The following is a 19,153-nucleotide window of genomic DNA, read 5'->3' as shown; positions in this document are numbered from 1 at the left end:
CGAACAACTTCACCAGAGACGTCCCAAAAGGGACATCATCTGATGAAAGATAGGCTACTAATATCCTCCCATCTGCTCTGCCTCTGAGTAGCTCCATTAAGAAGACGAATACTGTAGCTGGATAAAACAATGTGCCATGAAGGAAAGAGAAGAAAAAAACAAGCCACTATTTCCTAAAAGCACAGAAACCACAGGCTGCTGTAGTTGTCAAAGTTAAACTTTAAAAATGGCAAGCTACTAGGAAAAGCCGTGTTCGCAGAGTTCTGAACTTCACCAAGCAGCCCCAGGAGAGTTCAGCCAGTGCATCAGTAATACTCCCTCGCTCTCACAAACACAGCGGATGACACGGCACATTGACCACAGGTCCAACACGAATTTGACCATTCATTCCACACCGGTGGGTTAAAGCTCGATGGTTTCTCTTCACACAGAACACATCAGTCCGCTGAAGTTCTGCTCGCCTCTTCCCCCGCTATTGTGTCGGAATACAATTAAGAGAGGACACAGTTTTCTGCTTTTACACTTTAGATCCAACATCAGGCATACATCTAACGTACACTTCAAGCTTTGTTCTAATAAAAACAGAGGCAGAAGCAAAAAGTTTAATGGCGACTGGGTCCATTTTGAGCTCTGGAGTCAAAAGACTATCTCCAAAGTTGCTGATACTTTTTTTTTTGCTGGTGCAGCCAACGCATGTGCAGAAGCAACAACACCAGTAAACATGTTTACAGCCTGGTGCAAAAAAACTACTGTGATTAGCTGTTAGCGAGGAGGCTAAAGCCCCATTTCCACCAAGTAGTCTGGTTTAGATCAGTACAGTTTGGTACGGTTAGGCTTGGTCAAGCCTGGTCTTGTTTGTGTTTCCACAGTCAGCTGTGCCCCCCTCATGGTAGGCGGCATGTAAGCTGGATGCTGACAGCCTCTTCAGTAACATAATAACGTGACACCATGGTAAGCGACACTGTATACCATGCTAATAAATCCTACAAAGAAGAAACACGTGACACAGTAAACAAAAAGCAACGATGGAGGACATCCAGCATTTCGTCTTTTTTGTGATTGGCTGTGGCTCTTGTAGCTCTTTCAAGCTTAATTTCAGAGGAGACTGTGTACCGCCAGGACAAATGCAGCCGCTGCCACATGGTGAGTGACGATTCTTTCGACCGATCAACGGTCTGGAGTGTTGTAGCTCCACCTTCCGGATTGGATCTGTTTAGTCTGGCACCCCTACGGGAAGGTTCCAGAAAGTGGGACAGTTCATCTTGGTTATTTAGGGGTCTGTCTCAGGACTAGTCAGTGGAAATGCCGTAAAATGTATGCTGTGCCGAAACGAATCAAACTGAGCCACTTGGGGGAAACGGGTCTTAAAGGTCTCCTTCCTTAAATTTGACCTCTTTTCCTTTTGTCAGGTCCATCAAAAGTCAATTTAGTAGACCCATGTATTATTTGGCTATTTCTTTCTCAGTGTTCTTCTTCTACTCTGCTCAGTTGTTACAGATTTGCTACAAGAGCCCGCGTCTGTCATCAGACCTGTTAATCATGATGTTACATATGCTTCTTTTTCAATCAAATAACATCAGAAGACAGCATTAAACATTAAAACACATTATAAGAACTAACTGAAAGAACAGAAACCATGTTTGATAAATATTTCGATTTTCATGGCTAGCCTCTTTTCCCTTTGTTCACATCGATGAGGTGAGGTTTATACTGATGCCTGTCAGCAGAGAGAGCTTTACATCTTTTGGGCTCAAAGCTGAAGAGATCACATAGCCTCCTTTTCATACAAAGATCAAATCAAAGACCAGGTCCAGTCTTAGTGATGTCTGTCTTCAAGCCATACTGAGGGTTTCAACTGCTATCACCTCCCTCAGAGCAAATGTGGCCCAGCTGTCTAACAAGAAGCCCTCTCAGGTGTCTGGCAGCAAGAAAAGCCAAACACGACTGTAAAATACTTCATGTTGAGTGTTTGAACAGTTATTTATTTCTTATTTTTGTGGAACACCTGAAGTGGCTCCCTTGTGATAAGATTGGATGCTCACAGGCTCTCAGGTAATTTGAGAGTGAGACCCCTGCTCTATGGTCTTAGCCTTCAGACAAAGTGCTTGTGGGTTTTAGTCATGGAAAGGTCATTACATTTCATCCTTTTCTTTTTTTAAGGCACCATGGCTGCATTTATCCTGCTGGACTTCAAATAAAAGTATAGTGAAGACACACCCCCACAAGAGAGCGGTTCATAGTGTACACACATGCCTGATTTGACCTTGTTGCCTGTGCAAGAATGAAAAGGGGCGATGATGCACTTTCATGAAGGCCCCTACCTGTGCCTGTGCTAACTAGTGTACAAAAAATTCCTCAGCTGTTTGTATCATCTTGATAGTTAAGAGTTGATCTTGGCAGCAGTTTATAACCAGAGCTAATGTCCCAGCTAGCAGCAGCTGGCTACCCCAATTCTTTGTTTCACTGTTATCCATTCTGGTGCTATTTAGACAGGGTTTGATTTCTTAGTACACCTAACATCCCTAATATCTAAAATCAATTGTATTTTATAAAATGACAAACATAAAAAAGGTCAATTGAATTAAAATAAAATATACTGGATGCTAATGTCACAATATTCCTTTTCCTGGTAGCAATATAGCCTGAACCATTAGCATATACACATTTAAGTAATTTTTTTTATTCGAATGAAAACTAGAAAAGCACTCAGAGAGCGCAGACCTCCGTCAAGCACATTGTGATTCTCACGCAATACTTTAGTCCTACTTTAATGTTATACTCCCTTTCAGCAGACTGTCTGCTACAATTTGGTGTTAGTTGCAGGTTTGTACAATAATTTCTTATCTGACAGTGTTGAAAATGATGATGACCCAGTACATGTATCATAATCCAGATCTTAGTATCCAGAATATTGCTAGGATCTGGATTGTACTTTTGCATCTGTCAGAAATTATGGTGACCTTGTCTTGTATTGTTTTGCAAAGCAATCCGACCATTTATTGCAGAGTTATATACACATATGGTGAAAACGGCCCTATCTCACAATGATAAAGAATACTTTAAAATAGTCCTGGATCCAGACGGTGATCTGGATCACCTCCAAAATTAAATCACTTCTCCCTTATCCTATTTTGAACATTTCCTGAAAATTTTAATCAAGATCAGTTCAATCCTTTTTGAGTTATGTTGTTCATAGACAAACAAACAAACAGACAGACAAACTCTCCCCAAAACATTACCTCCTTGGTGGAGGAAATCAAACAAAAACAAAACAAAACAAAAAACTGCAGGACGTACATCAAAATGTAAACAGAAGGAATGTCAGCAAACATTTTTGACCCACACATCCCTACTTTCATGTTCGATGAGCCAAGAGATGAAAAAGTATTGTGCCAGCACAAAAACATTGCATGCATTTGTGCCCTTAGAACAGCTGTTGTCATAAACTGAGGATAGCGCGCAAGAATAAACCACCTGTCGTTGTCAGTGCTTAGCAGCAGCAGAGAGAGGGGAACACGGAAAAAATGAGATGGAACACAACAAAAAAGTCTCTAAAAACTTCAGAAAATGGCTTTGACTTGAATTAAATCTTTGGAAATGCATTTCAACTGTCTTAAGAGCAGCAGACAGCCTTCAGGGACTGACTCTGATAATGGATTTTAAGCCCTCCATGTGGCGTGTCGCTGCTCTGTGTTAGCACCCGCTTTGACAAGAGTGGTTAAAATAACACCAAGGCAAAAGAGTGGGAAAGGGAAATAATGGCACTGTGTGTGAGACCGGGAGTCAATCTGGGAAGACTGGAAGGCTTTGTCAATCTTATTTATGTGTATGTGTGTGAATCTGCAGCACCTGGAGGTGTGAAGCTCAGAAATTTTCACTTTCTCAAAGTGTGAGTTAAAGACTTAATATCCTCGAGGTCACCACGCATGTGTTAACTACCATAAATGTGTTAACGGGAAACTGCAAGGAAAAAAAGAACAAAAAAACGACCATACGTAGACTTTTTTTTTCACTTTGATATGTTTAGAGGCTGAAGTTTGACAAACAATCCAAGAGCTTGTTAACCAACTTTCATTCATAATTTATAGCCGGTCTTCCACCTCTGGGTCTAATCAGGATTTAGCATTAAAGCAAGAGTTTTGGAGAGAACCTGCCTTTTCCAGTTTGGTCAGTCCTGTATAAGAGGCAAATGCTGCTACTGCTGTGAAGAAAACATATAACTTGCATAGAAAAACAGTCCAAGATAGTGCATGAGCTAACATTACAGGGCACAACAAACCCCCTAAGTGATTGAGAGCAATTTTAAACAATAAATCTGTAAATATGGTCATAAGGATGATACGCCGGAAAACTGAACTCCAATCAATTACCTTTGTCTTATTCCCAGTATAAAATGTCTCATTACACTCAATATGAGCCTCAGTCACCTGACAAGCACGGAAAAAAATGTCTTGTTTTACTGCATTAAATGAAAAAAAGGACACCTGTATTAGCTACAATTACTTAAAAAAAAGCTCCTTGAAATAAAAACAATGTCTAAATTGTGAAAATTTATTAATTAATTTAGCTTACCTCTTAGTCATTACAAGCTTTTCAGGCTTTTAATATCTTGAAATGAGATATTTGTCTTGACTTTTCAGTGAATGTGGCATCTACACTTACCAGCTGCTTGATTAGGAACACCTGTTCAGCTGCTCGTTTATCCATGAATCTGAGCAGCCAATCAAACGACAGCAACTCAGTGTGACTTGACATGTAGACATGGTGAAGACAGTAATTCAAATAATGGCATGTTGAAAACAAGTGGAGTGTGGAGAAGACCATCTCTGAACACATGATAGAAATGGGATTTAAAGCTCTCTGAATGGAATTAGGCCATTGGGAGGATATATAACTGGGCTCTTCATGTATTTATTACTATCTATGAAGGCAGAACTGTGTCAACACTGAGTCTATAATGAATTTCCCCAAAGAAAGAATAACATTATTCTATTCATTTTTTTTCTTTTTTGTTGTATTTTAGGATATTTTATGGGCTTTTATGTTTTTAATCAGATAGTAGAGAGGACAGTGGATAGAGTGGGAAACATGGTGAGAGTGGGGAATGACATGGGGGGGGGAGAGGTCACAGGCTGGATTACAACCCCAGCCACCGGCATGAGGGCCAACCCCATTGAGTGGGACCGAAACCACTAGGTTATATGTACTCCTATTGCATTGCATTGTATGCTTTTCTATTCTGTTCTGAAATATAGATAATAATTCCATATGGCTTGTGCTTTTATTGTCAACATCCCATAAAGAAAAAAAAAAACAAATTACAAGTGTGTTGTGTTCAACTCAAACTCAAAGATGTCATTGGTCATTCATGTGAAGGCAGTCTGGACAATTTGCACATAAAAACAGCTCGCAAACAAACAGCTCAAAAAAAATTTAAACTATAACAATAATAATGAAAAAAATAATAATAATAATAAGTGACCTGACAACCCCCATTCAACCCTCTACCTTCCACCCCCAACACACCAACCCACACACCCTAGTGCACAAGGAGAACACAGCATAGTTCAAATCTGTGCAGGTGAACTGAAGAACTGTGGAAATGCTTTCTGGAGACCTTTAATGAGGAAACACTGAAGGTCACGTATGACATGAAAGTCAAGATAAGAAAATATAACAACCACAATAAAGAAACAAATAAGATAATAATATACTAAAAGACCAAAGCAGTAAAAGAGGGAATGATGTAAAACTAAAACTTAGAAGTACAGATAGAAGCAGTGAAGTAGATAAGAAGATAAACAGTTAAGTGAAAAAAAAGTTTAAAGTTTGTTTTTAAATATCTGAGCTCTGTGTAGCCCTTGGGTCCTCGGGCAAGCTGCTCCACCATTGACAGTCATAACGTTTTAAAGCCTCACTGTGGGTTTTTGTTTTAACTTTGTTCTGACCTGAAGACCTGACACTTTCTCAGGCACATATGATTAAAGCAACTTAGATAAATAGGAGGGTGCAAGACCATTTTGGCATTTAAAAACCAGTAAGAGAACCTTAAAATCTATCCTACAAGATACTGGTAGCCAGAAGACCACACCGGGTTACACTCCTTGGTGTGTAGTAGAAAACAGCCTCACCAAAACTGAAGAAAGAAATCAATTTCTGCTGCTACATTCAGATGGTAGGCTCAGAATTGGAGTAAACAACATGAAAGCATGGATCCATCCTGCCTTGTATCAACAGTTCAGGCTGCTACTGGTGGTGTAATGGTATGAGGGTAGACATCCTTCACACGCCTCTTAATACCGATTGTGCATTGTCTACCTGAGTATTGTTGCCTACCATCCCTTGCTTCTGGCAGGATAACGCTCCATGTCCCAAATCATCTCAAACTGGTTTCCACAGTCCCCAGATCTCAATCCAATAGAGCACCTCTGGGATGTGGTGGAACGGGAGATTGTCATCATGGATGTTCAGCCAACAAATCTGCAAAAATCTCTAAGGGGTATTTCCAACACCAGTACTAGTAAACGTGAACAAAGCTGAAAACATTCGGTCTGTAAATAAGAGGAAAACAAAAGCATGAGAGCCACGTATTATGCTCAGTCACTAGAAACTGTCTTGACTGACTGATTTAGTCGACCGTAGCTGCTCATGCATATTTTTGATAAATTAACTGTATTTCTGGTCCTCCAGTGGCAGGGCAGGAGGAAAACTGGACACCTTGGGTTGTTATTTTGTGCTATTAACAAAATGATGAGTATTAAGCTATCAACATGTTTGGGTCAAATTCATTTACACTGAGCTGACAACATATGACAAGGATGGAAACTGTCTCAGTTCCAGAGAATGATAAGGAATAAGACTTAGCTTTATCTATATGGGAAAGTCACTACAGTTAAGAGGTGTAAAGCAGAGTAATTTAATTTTGGTTGGAAAAGGTTGACAAAGCCCGTCACTTTAAGGTTGTGTCAGGAATGTTATTCATATTTCATAATTAGTGACATAATCAGTCAAGAGGGTTGTGTAATATGTTGAAAGATAAAAAAATGATGAAGATATTTATGAATTAAATTATAGGATATTTTCTCAATCTTTTTCCTTATTTCAGGGTTTTTTTTATAAAAAAGATAAAAAAAAGGCAAGAAAGAAAATTGCTGTTTCTGTTTTGCACGTACAACACAACAACAGAGGATTTATAGCTCCACCCTACGTCTTTAATGACTCACCAAAGCCTCCTCCAGCCATTGAGAAGGCTCATCAATTTAATTACTTTACAACCCAGGCCCACCCTGTGCTGTCAAAATCCTGGCACTGGAAGTTTCCAGTCACCCTGAACTTGTAAATTCGCCAAGAGAGGAGCTCTTTCACTCTGCAGTTTACAAAGTTACATCCAAAATCAAACAAGGGATTATAAATCAAAGAAGGGAGCTTTTGAGTGAATATATCAGATTTTGTATTTGTGACGGTATTGCCGTGTGCACAGATTTGTGTTTTCAAAGCACTTTTGGTCTTTTTGGTGCTAACTTTGAGCTACAACTGCTGCATATGCCCTCCAGTCTTCATATGAACAGTAAACAGCATCACCAAAGCATACTAATTATGTCTGTAAACAGCACATTAAATATTATGGATTGCTTTGAATTATCACAAAAGCCATGCTGTATATAGCAGATGGCATGCAAATTTAATGAGTGGCAATATCTTTGGAGAGAAACATTAAAAAAAGGTGATTATGTAAATGAAGAAACTCTTAAATCCATCAATTCAACACAAGTCCTGCATCAACTACTAAGCAGCACAGGCTCTCACTGCTCAATATTTCTGCTTTAATCTTTCCTTCCTGTTTTTCTGAATCCTTCAATGATCCCCAATGGAACACTGATGGGGCAGAGTCACAGCTAATGTGACAAGCTACCACACACAGGAAGCATATCTGTTAGACATTGCTTCGTCAGACAAAAGGCTTGAGTTTGCTGTAACTACTGTGCCTGTGGTCGGCTGCACGGCAGAAATCAATTGTCAACACCTTCTGGTAGCTGTGATAGCTGCTTGGCTACAGCTCAGCACCCATTCCACTGACTATAAATGTTACTAATAGGCTTCTTTTTTTTTTTTTTTAAACACAAAGTCTATCACTAGCAAGCATATCTTTCAAACAAACGTAAAAACAAAGCCCCATTCTATCTCAAACCACATCATCCTGTACTCTTTTAAAGCCTTCATATGAGAATCCCCTTTTATTAACACACATGAAGTTAAAGAAGACCTTGAATCCACTTACCATACACCCGGATGATTCTAACTGCCTGTCAGTCACACACTTGAAGTTCTTCTTGCAGCCGCCATTGTCCTTTGAGCAGTCACGAACAGGCCCGAAAGACGCCAAAAGGTCTTCTACTGTCTCAAAATAAGTGGACATCATGGCTTCCTCCCTGAAATAGATGAAAGAGAGTTTGAAAACACCAATTCAAAGACTTTTTTTTCAATTTTTTCCACAGTGATGACACGAGAGAAATAAATGCATGAGCAGCTGAATAGACTCCCTCCTAACCTTGCTGTTTTAAGCACAATTAAAAAAGCATCTGTGGCATTTTGTGCAGCTTGTGTGTTTTATTTATGAAAGGCCACTTAAGTCTACCTCACATAAAAACAAATAATTAAATGCAAATTCATCAAAATAAACATGAGCCATAACACTGGCTTCATTGATTATTTATTCCCAACAAGCCATGTTTCCTCTCGCTTTATTTTATGACAGGCAGTGCAAAAGCAAACATTAATTAACCCGATCCAATAGTGATTTCAAATAGCTGGACCCCAGGGCTTGTAATATGTTGTGGCAGAGTACAGTTCTCCTGAAACAACAAAAGTTTCACTGCAGGGTTCATGCTGCTTCAGGGTAAACAGGGAATTGGCATTAATTGGATGTGTTTGTGATGGTGTTGTGATGGAGAGCCTGGGGATTAGCATCCACGTCTATAAACTCAGGAGCAAGCCAAGACCAAGACATTCTGGCCCGCCTTTGCTGGCAAGGATGAAGAATGGAAGAGAAAAAAGGGAGAGGTAGACAAACGTATTGGTTCACACATGAAAACAGTTTGAGGCACGTTCATTTACCCTTAATTTTCACATTTAGATTTTGTTTAGACATACAATGTAATAGTTTGTTTTCCTTTTAGAAATAAAGATATTCTCTTGTGAGGCTTGTCCTTTTATGGCAAATTTGCTATCAAACTGAATTGTTACAAGTCACAAGTCTATGGAAAGATGTCTGAGCATAAAACTGATATCAGTGATATCAGCCATAGATTAGCATTACTAGCACTCAATCTGAGAGTTTGCATTCTCAATTTTGATTTACTAGTGCACAAGCAGACTTTACAACTTTACTGCTGATCTTTGTACATATCTTGCTCCTATTTAAATATGTACACAGTAATATTTTTCTAACTTTTTATATTTCTTTTAATGTATAATTTCATATTCCTCTTATCATCATTATTCTATTTTTTGTTGTTATTGCATTATTGCACTTTTTTTTTTCTGTGAGCTGCTGTGGCCAAAAAAATTCTCCCATGGGGGATCAAAAAAAGCACATTCTATTCTATTCTATTCTATTCTATTCTATTCTATTCTATTCTATTCTATTCTATTCTATTCTTAAAAAAAAAAAAAAAAAAATCACTTGTACTTCTAGCAGGCCTTTCATGCTAATAAGAGGGCGGGAAAAAACAATCCAGGCTCATTGGTTTCTGGAAATATAACAACCAATCAGGGTGCTGTATTTGTATATAATCCCTCCTACTCATTTGCTTTAGGTCTACTATTTAGTCTTTTGGCTTTACTAGTAGTACAGTAGACAACAACAGTCTACTAGTACTGCTAGTAAGACATTTTAAGTTAACTAGTGGTAATAGTAAATCAAAAATTTGTTAAACCAGCAAAGGTTTTTGGTGCACTAGTGTGCGAGTTGTATGTGTAATAGTACATAGTGTCTGTGTGCTGAAATCAGTGTTTCAGACTCAGCAGTTTTTTGAACCAGACAGGAAATATGTTTTTATTACTGTAAAAGTCACTTTTTTGTCTGTGTGTGTATTTGACTTCAAATCTTTATGCGCCCAGCCTCATGAGGATTGAAAACAAACAGCAACTTTTCGCACTTCTGCATAGGCTTCATTTTTCTGAACCGGATGTTATATATATATATATATATATATATATATATATATATATATATATATATATATATATATATATATATATATAGAGAGAGAGAGAGAGAGAGAGAGAGAGATAAGACATTGTAAGACATTTTCAAGATCACTTAGAAAGGAATTCAATACCAAAATGCTTGTGTTCTGGTGGGTCTGTTACAATATTCAGCATCACTTAGAATGCATCAGGTGGTGAGCATCTTCCTTGAAGCACTGTTAAGGGTTCAGACACTAAAACTAATGGTCAAGCTGTTGAAAACTCTTAAAATTTTGGTTAACTTACAACTGAATTTTGTTTCACACAGACAAATCCTAATCTCCAAGATGAAAGTCCTGAATTAACTCCAACCTTTTCCCTGCGTGGGCATTTTAGTGTTTTATGCCATCACCTGACTCTCCTCATACAGGATGTTTGAAGCTGTGGCTCTAAGCAGCTGTTTTTCTACAGATGGAGTTACATCAGAAAAATCGAAAGCTTGAAGTGTCTTTGGCACAGTGCAACAGGATTTCCTGTGTGTTGGTCCAAGACCCAGAGGGGCATGACAAAACAGGGTTTGCCAGCCTTGGAATAAGAGCATTTTTGAAGGGACATGAATGTTTTTACCGTATTTTAGGGTTCAAAAGTTGAGACGTTTCAATCCAAACCATATGTGCCAGCCCTTTGGTAGGGCTACATGAGAAATCAGGGGATTACAGGGGCATGACATTTTGCTTGGGTAATAGTCTGTTGGTTCCAGGACCATGATATATTTACTGAATATACACTCACCAGCCACTTTATTAGGTACACCTTGTTAGTACCGGGTTGGACCCCCTTTTGCCTCCAGAACTGCCTATATCCTTCATGGCATAGATTCAACAATGAAACATTCCTCAGAGAATTTGGTCCATATTGACATGATAGCATCACACAGTTGCTGCAGAATTGTCAGCTGCACATCCATGATGTGAATCACCCATTTCACCACATCCCAAAGGTGCTCTGTTGGATTGAGATCTGGTGACTGTGGAGGCCATTTGACTATAATGAACTCATTGTCATGTTCAAGAAACCAGTCTGAGATGATTCCAGCTCTATGACATGGAGCATTATCCTGCTGGAAGTAGCCATCGGAAGATGGGTACACTGCGCTCATAAAGGGATGGACATAATCAGCAACAACACTCAGGTAGGCTGTGGACTTCAAACCATGCTCAGTTGGTACTAAGGGGGCCAAAGTGAGCCAAGAAAATATCCTCCACACCATTACACCACCAGCAGCAGCCTGAACTGTTGATACAAGGCAGGATGGATCCATGCTTTCATGTTGTTGACGCCAAATTCTGACCCTACCATCCGAATGTTGCAGCAGAAATCCAGACTCATCAGACCAGGCAACGGTTTTCCAATCTTCTATTGTCCAGTTTTGGTGAGCCTGTGTGAATTGTAGCCTCAGTTTCCTGTTCTTAGCTGACAGGAGCCTGCCTCAAGGTTGGATGTGTTGTGTGTTCAGAGATGCTCTTCTGCAGACCTTGGTTGTAACCAGTGGTTATTTGAGGTACTGTTGCCTTTCTATCATCTCCAACCAGTCTGGCCATTCTCCTCTGACCTCTGGTATCAACAAGGCATTTTGGCCCACAGAATTGCTGCTCACTGGATATTTTCTCTTTTTGGGACCATTCTCTGTAAACCCTAGAGATGGTTGTGCGTGAAAATCCCAGTAGATCAGCAGTTTCTGAAATACTCAGACCAGCCCATCTGGCAACAACAACCAGGCCATGTTCAGAGTCACTTAAATCAACTGTTTTCCCCATTCTGATGCTCCGTTTAAACTGCAGCAGATCCTCTTCATCATGTCTACATACCTAAATGCAGTGAGTTGCTGCCATGTGATTGGCTGATTAGAAATTTGCGTTAACAAGCAGTTGGACAGGTGTGCCTAATGAAGTGGCTGTTGAGTGCACATTGTGTTTTTGTCTGTGTGTGTATGTGTGTGTGTGTGTGTGTGTGAGACAGTAGCACAGCCAGTGCTGACAAAAAAACCTCCCAAACAAAGATGAAACTACCTTCTAAAATCTGAGTCCTCCTCCTGTTTTCTTCTGGGAAATGTCAGCTTGACCAATGCTAGCTCAGCTGCTGAGTTCACTCCAGCATGCTCAGCTGTAACCATACACTGAGCTCTGCATGCCTGCTGTCAGAGAGAATGAAGGGGTAAGCAACCCCTGTGTTCTTCTTCGCAGTAGAACAAAAAGCTCTGTCTCTTGCAGTGTGACCACGGGGAACTCGGGGGTGTTGTAAGGGTGACTCGACTACAAACGGCAACAGGATCCAGAATGATGGGAAGATAGATATCCTGCTGAGTAAGGGAGATATTGGTGTATTGTCACCGTGACTTGGGCAGCAATGTTACTCCAAAGTGAAGCTGAGATAAGGCAACTAATCCAATGAATGAAGAGTGATTTAAAGATGTCTCAAGAAATCCCATCTCACAAAGTTTTAAAAAGAGCAATGATGTAAAATCCAATCAACTCATTTGACGGATGAAGTATGCACTGTTGAGTATTTTTTGATAAAAAGAATTGTATATTGTGACCTTGTCGTTGGCTTCAGGCAGAGATGAAAGGCAAGGCATTAAAATTAATCAAAAAGTCAGGAATGCTCTTCCCAGCCTTGACAAAATACCTTTAAAATTCATATCTCATTAATATTAGCAGGGATGTACAGCAGGCAGGTGTGGGCCCACACTGTCTTCTTTCCTTTTCAATTACAAAGTTCCATCTTTTATTTCTTTTTCACAGTGCCTGCTCATGTGTGATCAGAGTGTCTAATGCTGCAGAGCACTGCTCATTGTTTCCAGTCAGGGACAGCTCATTTTAAAAAAGTTGCTTTTCATGTTAGACTTACAACACATCAGAGCCATAATTGGCTCATCTTCCTTGTGTGAACGGTGAAGCATTACAACCAAGTGACAGAATATTGGAGTGGTCCCCGTTGGAAATCAAAAATCTTTCTAGACACGTTTTTGGCTGACAGCAAATCAGTCACTGTCTCTTATGATGAATAAGAACATGAATGAATCCACAGCAGCGGCCTAGGAACTGTAGGAAAGCGTAGGTTTTGTTCACTCCTTTTTCCATCTTTTTATTAAAACAGTGGTTGATCAGGGATGGCTGCTAGTCAAAACCTCACTGTGCCTCTTAACTGCTGAATCCAATCCAGCTCTGATGTAACTGATTATCTTATTATTGTTAACTCTAAATTGAGACTTTAGATTTGTACTATTAAGCCACAGTCACTTTCCTAGACTTCACTGAGACGTGACACAGATTTAACCTGGTAACTTCAAACTGCACAGACAATATGGATACGCTGAAGGATCTTTTTTTTTTTTCCAAGAAATTTGAAGCAGGGGAACTTGACCAAACAGAGAGTGCCAAATACAAGATATGATAGGAAGTGTTTGTAACAAAGTTGGGAACAACTTTTTACATAAGCAGTATATTTGGACTTTAGATTTTCAATGACACCTAATTAGCTAAAAATAGTTGTCTAGATTGACTACTGACTCAAATGAGGTCACGAATGTCATGCTGATAAGGCTAAAAAATGTCAGTAACATCCACAATAGATTATTATTTTTTAATTTAAATTTAAATTTGTCGCTATGGTGCCACAGCAGTACCTTAACATCATTTACAATTAAAAAACACCCCCCTTTTCTCTCTCACATTAGCATTTTAGATTTTTTTTTTATTTTAGCTGCTGTCTCTTTAAGGTGCCCTACTCCACAAACCCCGCTTCGCTCTGATTGGCCAGCTTTCTTGAGACCCATCAGAGCAGAGCTATGGGCACACCCTGGTGTCCTAAAGCTGCTTCTCCAACTTGTCATGACCCAGGTAAAAGATCCTTCAGCAATGACCTCACCTGTTCATCAGTCTCATAAAGATCTCTTTTGAATCTTGTACAATTTTTTTTATTATTATTAGAACTGATTGTTTTGAGCAGTTTACAGACAAATTCAGGAAACTCTGCAGCATGTTGTTATGTAGCATTGTAAACACATTTAATTTGAACATCCAGCAATGTTAATTTATATACTTGTTGGAAATATGTGAACAGCAAAATATCCCCTTCTTAAATACTACATACAAATTTGATACTTTAAAGAGAGACACCACAGTGTTCTCAGATAATTAAAATGTAAAATTATGTTTAAAGCAGATTGAGAACTCAAAGCTTGACATTTGGTAATATAGTATTGATGTCAGTTATTTCAATTACTCAGGATTTATGCACTCAGGCAACCCTCCACTCACTTTTCTGTGCTGGTATAACATTTCAGTGCACCCTGTTAGTGCCACACACACAACTTTGCTATTGTATAACATTTTTAAATACACACAACATTTACTGGCTGAATACTGTCACTGAAAAGTTATTAAAAAATGATGATAAATTACACATTTTTCTTTTGTGCACTGCAGGGGATATTACTCCTAGCAGGGCTGGGTTGTTGTGATTAAAAATATCAATTATCTGCTTTTGCAAATGAGCTTTTATTTGCAAACAGGGTTTATTAACCTTTTGGTCAACCAGCTGGTTCCCATGGTAATGTATCATATTCATGTATTTAGTTGTATTTATTCAGCTTTGTTTGGATTAGCATTTTTTAGCCACAGGATATGTGAACTGAGTCTTTCCCAATAAAGGAAGTTATAAATCCCCAAACAGCAAGAATTTCAGATTGACTTTGAAAGATGGTGAAGGCTGACCTATGTGAACTCTGAGCAGCGGGAAGGAATAATTGAGATCAGAATGCTAGGATGCCAGATACAATTCTTAGTGCTGCTTTTACCAAAACAAAATGGACAAGATCAAAAAGGTGTCTTCTGGGAAACCATTTGGTACTTTCCAATTCCCTTTTAGCAGTATCTTTGCTGCCCTACACCAGGACAAATCAGGGACCCAGCTGCCTACATTCTCAGTTTAATTGCTCAAACGTATACTCAGGTGTGTGGTCAGGACAAAGACTGAATCACAGATAGAGATGGAAGAACAGTACTACCAAGTGCATTATGTGTCCAGTCTTTTTCTGAACCGTGCTCAGATTCTACGCTTGGCCAGACATACAGCTGCAGCTCTCCTCTCCTGAGCAGTGTAGGTGTTTGACCCTGAGGTATTACCGAGCAGACCAACTGACATGTGTCCAATTCGCTCAGAGATGCAACGCCCACATCTGCTGCTTCACTTGTTGTCTTAAATCAAGGAGTCCTTTCAATACAGCCAGCACTCTGTGAGGCTTACTTACCCACTGTAATAGTAAGTCGCTGTTAGATCAAATGCCTAAGTTTGACAGGAAGAGAAAATGTATGAAACAGTGGTGCTGCCAGAAAACTTCTCTCAGTGAGGTAAATGGTCGAAATACATAACTGTGCTGAGTGCAGCCTGTCACCACCATTACAGTGCAAAAACTGAAATCTCCTTTTTGTTTCATTGAATTAAGAATTATATCCATGCAGCCGGGAGTTAAAGGTCCCATATTATGCTCCTTTTCTGTAGTTTAATATGGATTATTGATGTCTTCATGAAATGGTAGTAACATGTTTTGGTCCAAAAAGCCAATAAATCAAGCACAGCAGCATTGTTTCCAGGCTCTCATAGCCCCTCTGTTCACAACGCTCTGATTTAGTGGGCGTGACCTCCATATGTAAATGAGCCACAGCTGATACCGCCCTGCTCTTCCACGTCACTGAGAGCGGCGCCACGAGCTCCGAGTACACAATGTCAAGAAAACAGCGAAGCTCGTTTACCGTAACATTACAGGTTACAACAACAGGCTAACCGCTGCTATAGTTAGCATCCTGAAGCTAACACAGAGACAGGGGGGACACTGAGGAAAAGCTCTTACATCTGCTCCACAGCACACAGCATTTAAAATACTCAAAACTCCAGTGTCCAGTGATTCAGGACCAGTATTCACTAGCCCTCTGTTGTACTGTCCAAAGTTGGACATGCACAGTTTCACTGAGTGTAGCTGGCACATTTCCCTCATAAATGAACTCTAGCCACTTAGTCTTGTCTTCTTCCAAGATGGGAAGCTTGTACATGGAACTATGTGGCTGTTTACAGCCAAACACGGCCACACTCGCTGCTGGAGAGATATCTCTCCAGGTGCAGGGACAGGAGTGGGCGGAGAGGGGGTTCGGGGGTATTTGCTCTGGTGGACCAATCAGGTCAGACTTGCTCCTGATTGGTCAAAAGGGACTCACTGACATCAGCAAACCCCGGAAATTCTAAACAGCTCGTTTTAGGGCAGGATTTTACATTCACAAGCATTAGTAAATACAGGTTTTGTCATTAAATATCACAATTTGTGGGCTGGGAGGAAAGCCAAAGACCCACAAATGTAACTAAAAGACTTAATAAAGTGATTTTTGCACAATATGGGACCTTTAAACAGATTAACTACAGAAAAAATGTTGAGCTGAAAAAACCAAGGCACTGAGCGATGCACAAAGACACTTGTGAGCTTTGCCTGCTCAAAATGCTTCACTTTATTTGTAAAAGTTGTATTTGATTGAAAACAAACAGGATCTTGTTTTCTAAGCTTATGTATATATGCATTCATTGATCATCTAGTTAAATCCATTGGAACTAAAAATGCTGCTTCTTGTGTCAAATATTGATATGCAACTAAATGCGATGAATTGTGACTATGTCAATTTTGCTTCTATTTTAAAAAAGAGTCCCACCATAAGATAAATTAGATAAAATAAAAAAAAGGTTATTTTTCTTGTCCCTTTGGAAGATTTTTTTTTTCTTTTTTACTCTTTATAGGCATTGTTGTTATTGTCATTTTTAATATAAGGCAGGCTGTGGCACAATAGCTATTTCTTTTCAGAAGGCATATGTTTCATTTGAATTGAAAAAAAAGAAAGAAAAAAAGAAAACAAATAAAGTAAAACTTTTTTTTCTACCCACTGGGGCAATTTTTTTTTCAGTAAATTTCTCGTAGCCTGATGGAAAGCTCTGGCGGGTCGGATTTGGCCCCCAGGCTGCCATTTGGCATTCATTGCTGTTGAGAATAGCAGAGACATGAACCTGAGTGACACCACATAAAAAGTGCAACAAAACTTAAAGAGACGATAAAACACAATAAAAATCCTGATGTTGAAACTGAAAAGAGTGGTGATGGAAAACAAGACAAAAAAGTGAAAAGTGTAGCTAAAAAAACAAAATTGGACCTCACCAATTGTCAGTCACTCCGTGGTGCTATTGTGGCTTATGACAACATTGATTTGCTTGTAACTCTGGGAAACAACTAGCCAGAATTAGGTAATCCCCAACTATGAGCTGTAAGCCAAACAAGGTAAAACACCAGCTACATGTCTGTTAAACTGCATTTTTAAAGTGACAGTAACAAAAATTTAGCGTAGTGTAAGTTTAGGCACAGGAGAGCTGGAAACTTCCAGTACAGAGTCAGACTGTCAAATATGACTTGCAGAATTAAAATGAAAAATTCATCTGAAAGGACCAAACATACCACACAGTAACAGATGCAGGTTGAGTCGTGTGCCCCCAAAACTGGTGGCCTGTGTTTGCTTCCCTTTCCAGCCTGTCAATCACCTACTCCTCTTTGAACCATTTTCATCCAGCCCCACAGTTCAAGAAATGTTTCTCTGGAGGCAAAGTGGTTATGTTTAATTTTGCTGTGCCATCTGGGGTGTAAGCATCCTCACGAAAATGTAGCTTTGGGTTACTATAGCTTACATTTGTTTGATGTAGGATGCATTGTTCGCCACCTGTGCTTTTTAGGGCAGGTTGAAAATACAAGCCGTCATTTTTTATTTTCCTGCCTCTACACTAGTTTGGTTGCAAAGAGCTCTTCAAACAGGGATCCCTGAACAGAGATGTAAAAATGTGTTGGTGGATGGATAAAGAGGTGAGGCTGCAATATTGGTTCATTGATTTTTCTAAACTATTCATTTCTTGGCCCCAGAACTGCTTTCCAATTGTGCTGTAACAGCCTCTGGATTGTGCCCTCACAAAGCACAGAAGGGGAGGGAAATTGGGAACCCATTGTACTGTATTGAAACCTAAAAATTCTCCGTCCTGGCCTCCCATGTCTTATTGTTCTTCTCTTTATTTGGCGACTCTATTTTTCTGAATTAGACAGACAACACATGGCATTCTGAGCATCAGTTCGTTCTGGCAGGCGCTCAAAGCAGTGACAAATGACTCCTTAATTCGGGGGAAAACAGAGGGTGGGGAAGGTGAGGCAGACAAAAATAATGGCCTGCCTCGGCTGTGAGGTGCATGCTAACTGGCTCTCCTTCTGGATGGAGGCAACAGTGAGTCAAAGATGAAAAAAACAATCAATTCCAAGATGCTGGTTGTAGGGCAGTGCAGCAGAGGGCAAATGTGTGGCATCCTGTTAAGACATTGGGAGGTTTCCTAAATACTGTGGGACACATTCAATGATTAACAGAGCTGAGAGAGTATTCTAGCGTTGGCCTTCCACTTCTTAATTAACTGATCCGTAAAGTCGTTTGGAAGAGTTAAGACACCACAACCCAACGTGGAGTTCTCTAGAACGAAATTCTAAAATCATTTCTTGTCAAATCCAACAAGACCCGATAAATGTTTCTTTCTCAAATCATTACCAAATCACGATCATCTCTTCTGGCACTCTGACTCTGGAGCTCGACCCAGAAGCGCACTGGTTGCATCTAAACACTGACTAATGTACTTGTTATTAATCTCCCTCTTGCTTTCCCCGGATGATGAATGGCCAGGCGATGCAGCCCAAAGTTAGAGCGCTGCTCCAGCATGATTACAGAGCCCGTTATTGGTCTGCCCCTGCACTTGATTAATGCTCTTGCTCCAGCTCCCCACAAATATGCTGACTCTCATCAAGCACTTTTGTCATTGAATAGAGTGCATTTTCTTTAAGCTTGCTGTA

At 39.7% G+C, this 19,153-nt stretch overlaps 1 protein-coding gene across 1 annotated transcript in view; it reads right to left on the bottom strand.

The window, feature by feature from the left end:
• Positions 1-19,153, bottom strand: part of astn2 (astrotactin 2) — a 401,766-nt gene that overhangs the window by 129,679 nt on the left and 252,934 nt on the right. Inside the window, exon 11 of the mRNA XM_074689759.1 lies at positions 8,279-8,429. Coding sequence (XP_074545860.1) covers positions 8,279-8,429 — 151 coding nt within the window. The remainder of the gene's footprint in view (positions 1-8,278; positions 8,430-19,153) is intronic.

Source organism: Halichoeres trimaculatus, unplaced genomic scaffold (assembly GCF_033239565.1).
Source record: "Halichoeres trimaculatus isolate MK-OKI-2021-1 unplaced genomic scaffold, fHalTri1.1 fHalTri1_scaffold_16, whole genome shotgun sequence".
Taxonomy (NCBI): domain Eukaryota; kingdom Metazoa; phylum Chordata; class Actinopteri; order Labriformes; family Labridae; genus Halichoeres; species Halichoeres trimaculatus.
Note: the sequence above shows the minus strand (reverse complement) of the source record. Positions and strands in the feature narration are given on the sequence as shown.